The 2,196-nt window shown below is 43.4% G+C and overlaps 1 protein-coding gene across 1 annotated transcript in view; it reads left to right on the top strand.

Moving 5' to 3' along the window:
• Positions 1 to 1,842: 1,842 nt before the first annotated feature.
• LACBIDRAFT_330023 (uncharacterized protein) overlaps positions 1,843 to 2,196 on the top strand; it is a gene marked incomplete at both ends in the record, with an annotated part of 1,398 nt that continues 1,044 nt past the window's right edge. Inside the window, 2 exons of the mRNA XM_001884345.1 lie at positions 1,843 to 1,965; positions 2,020 to 2,127. Of these exons, the coding sequence (XP_001884380.1) occupies positions 1,843 to 1,965; positions 2,020 to 2,127 (231 nt within the window). The remainder of the gene's footprint in view (positions 1,966 to 2,019; positions 2,128 to 2,196) is intronic.

Genomic DNA, 2,196 nt, shown 5'->3' with positions numbered 1-2,196 from the left:
GCTTCACACTGTCATATCTACTCCAAATTACATCAATCAAAATGCAGAAAAAAGGTAATATTCCAGAGGATTTAATTACTTAAATTGTAGTATTATGTGTTATATAATAATGAGCAGGATGCATCTGGACTGAAATAGGGCAATAATAACTTACACAGTGCATTGTTGATATGACAATCCATGTTTTGATGAACAGCCAGCAGCCAATTTGTGTAATTTCAAATCTTGCATGCTGCTGATAAACAAGCATCAATAACATTGGAATCAAGCTCACATGAGGCATTACGAGTCCTCTGAGTTTACGAAGAGACTCGTTCATTACCCAGGATCTCAGGACTTTTTTCAGCGCGGTAACGCTGAAATTTGACTTTCTCCCACGAAAGTGATTTATTCCCACGATCAGCTGCCTGCTCAACATTGACGACTTTGCCAGTCTGCTCTACTATTTCTTAGTTATCACCTGCTTTTAGTCCTATCCATGTTGTCATTGATGTAGGTGGTAGCTAATGTATTGCTCTACTTGGCTGTCAGACTCTAATATATGAATTTATTGCCTCCATTTTCACATTTATGTAACTATACTTCTTCATATTAAAGATATAACAATTAAGGTCATGACAACTTTTGTGGCATATTTTTACAGAGTGTGTGGGTATCCTAATGAGCCCAAGGCTATGCAAAATGAGCCATGAGAAGGTCCTGGGCAGTTGGTGGGTATGAGCACAAAAAGACAAAAATAGAACGTAACATACATCCAAGAGTGCTCAACTAGTTCATAGGCAGTTTTGGGGAGTCTCTTCAGGGGGTGTGGGGGTATCTGAACGAGCCCTCGACCACAGAAAACGAAGCAGATTGAGGTCCTGGGGGGTTGTGAGCATAAGGGCAAAAGAACGAAAATGCAAACTGACCTAGCTCCACGAGACCTCAACCATTTCGTAAATGGTTTTGGGGAGCGTCTTCACGGAGCGTGGGGCTATCGGAACGAGCCCTCGACCACAGAAAACGAAGCAGATTGAGATCCTGGGGAGTTGTGAGCATAAGGGCAAAAGAACGAAAATGCAAACTCACCTAGCTCCACGAGACCTTGACCGTTTCGTAAATGGTTTTTGGGAGCGTCTTCACGGAGCGTGGGGGTATCCGAACGAGCCATCGACCACAGAAAACGAAGCAGATTGAGGTCCTGGGGAGTTGTGAGCATAAGGGCAAAAGAGCGAAAATGGAAACTGACCTAGCTCCACAAGACCTCAACCGTTTCGTAAATGGTTTTGGGGAGCGTCTTCACGGAGTGTGGGGGTATCCGAACGAGCCCTCGACCACAGAAAACGAAGCAGATTGAGGTCCTGGGGAGTTGTGAGCATAAGGGCAAAAGAGCGAAAATGGAAACTGACCTAGCTCCACGAGACCTCAACCGTTTCGTAAACGGTTTTGGGGAGCATCTTCACGGAGTGTGGGACTATCTGAACGAGTTTAAGATCACGAAAATCGAAGGGGTATTGACAGAGAACTTTCATTGTGTTTGGACTAGCCAAGACAGCAATGTACCATTCCACCAATAAACTGAATTACACACAGCCACATGAGCAGGTTAGAAAAATGATGACGCACGAACATTTCCCGATCATTTGATGGGGGAAAGTTTCGTGCGTCATAGGAATCTATGATGTGTCAAAAGAATAAGATCCAATAACTGAGATCTAAAACTTTAATCTATGTGTTCTGATCTGTTTTGATGGTATCACCATATATAAACCACTGCCTGATCGTGTGTAACACGTTCTTTGAGTTTATGAAGAGACTCGCTTTGACGTGGCACTTGAATTGTTTGGACTGGCCAAGACAACAATGAGCGTGCAAAGAAATGTGGTAGATAGATACATTGCACAAATCGTTTGGACTGGCCAAGACAACGAAGAGTGCAAGACAGCAAAGTGCACAGCAGACCACCTGCTTTGGATGTGTCATTATGTGTGTTGCATTTGGATTGACCAAGATGATGACAATGCTAATGTGGCATCACAGAATGCTCTGTGTTGCGTTTGGATTAACCAAGACGATGACAACACTATGGATGTGGCATCACAGAATGCTCTGTGTCATGTTTGGATTGACCAAGACGATGACAACAGAGTTTGTACTTAGCAAGCAGAAGTTGACGTTGAGTTTTCGGAAGTATCCGAAAATGACGTACTTCCCTTG

Source organism: Laccaria bicolor, genomic scaffold (genome assembly GCF_000143565.1).
Source record: "Laccaria bicolor S238N-H82 LACBIscaffold_25 genomic scaffold, whole genome shotgun sequence".
Lineage (NCBI taxonomy): Eukaryota > Fungi > Basidiomycota > Agaricomycetes > Agaricales > Hydnangiaceae > Laccaria > Laccaria bicolor.
Note: the sequence above shows the minus strand (reverse complement) of the source record. Positions and strands in the feature narration are given on the sequence as shown.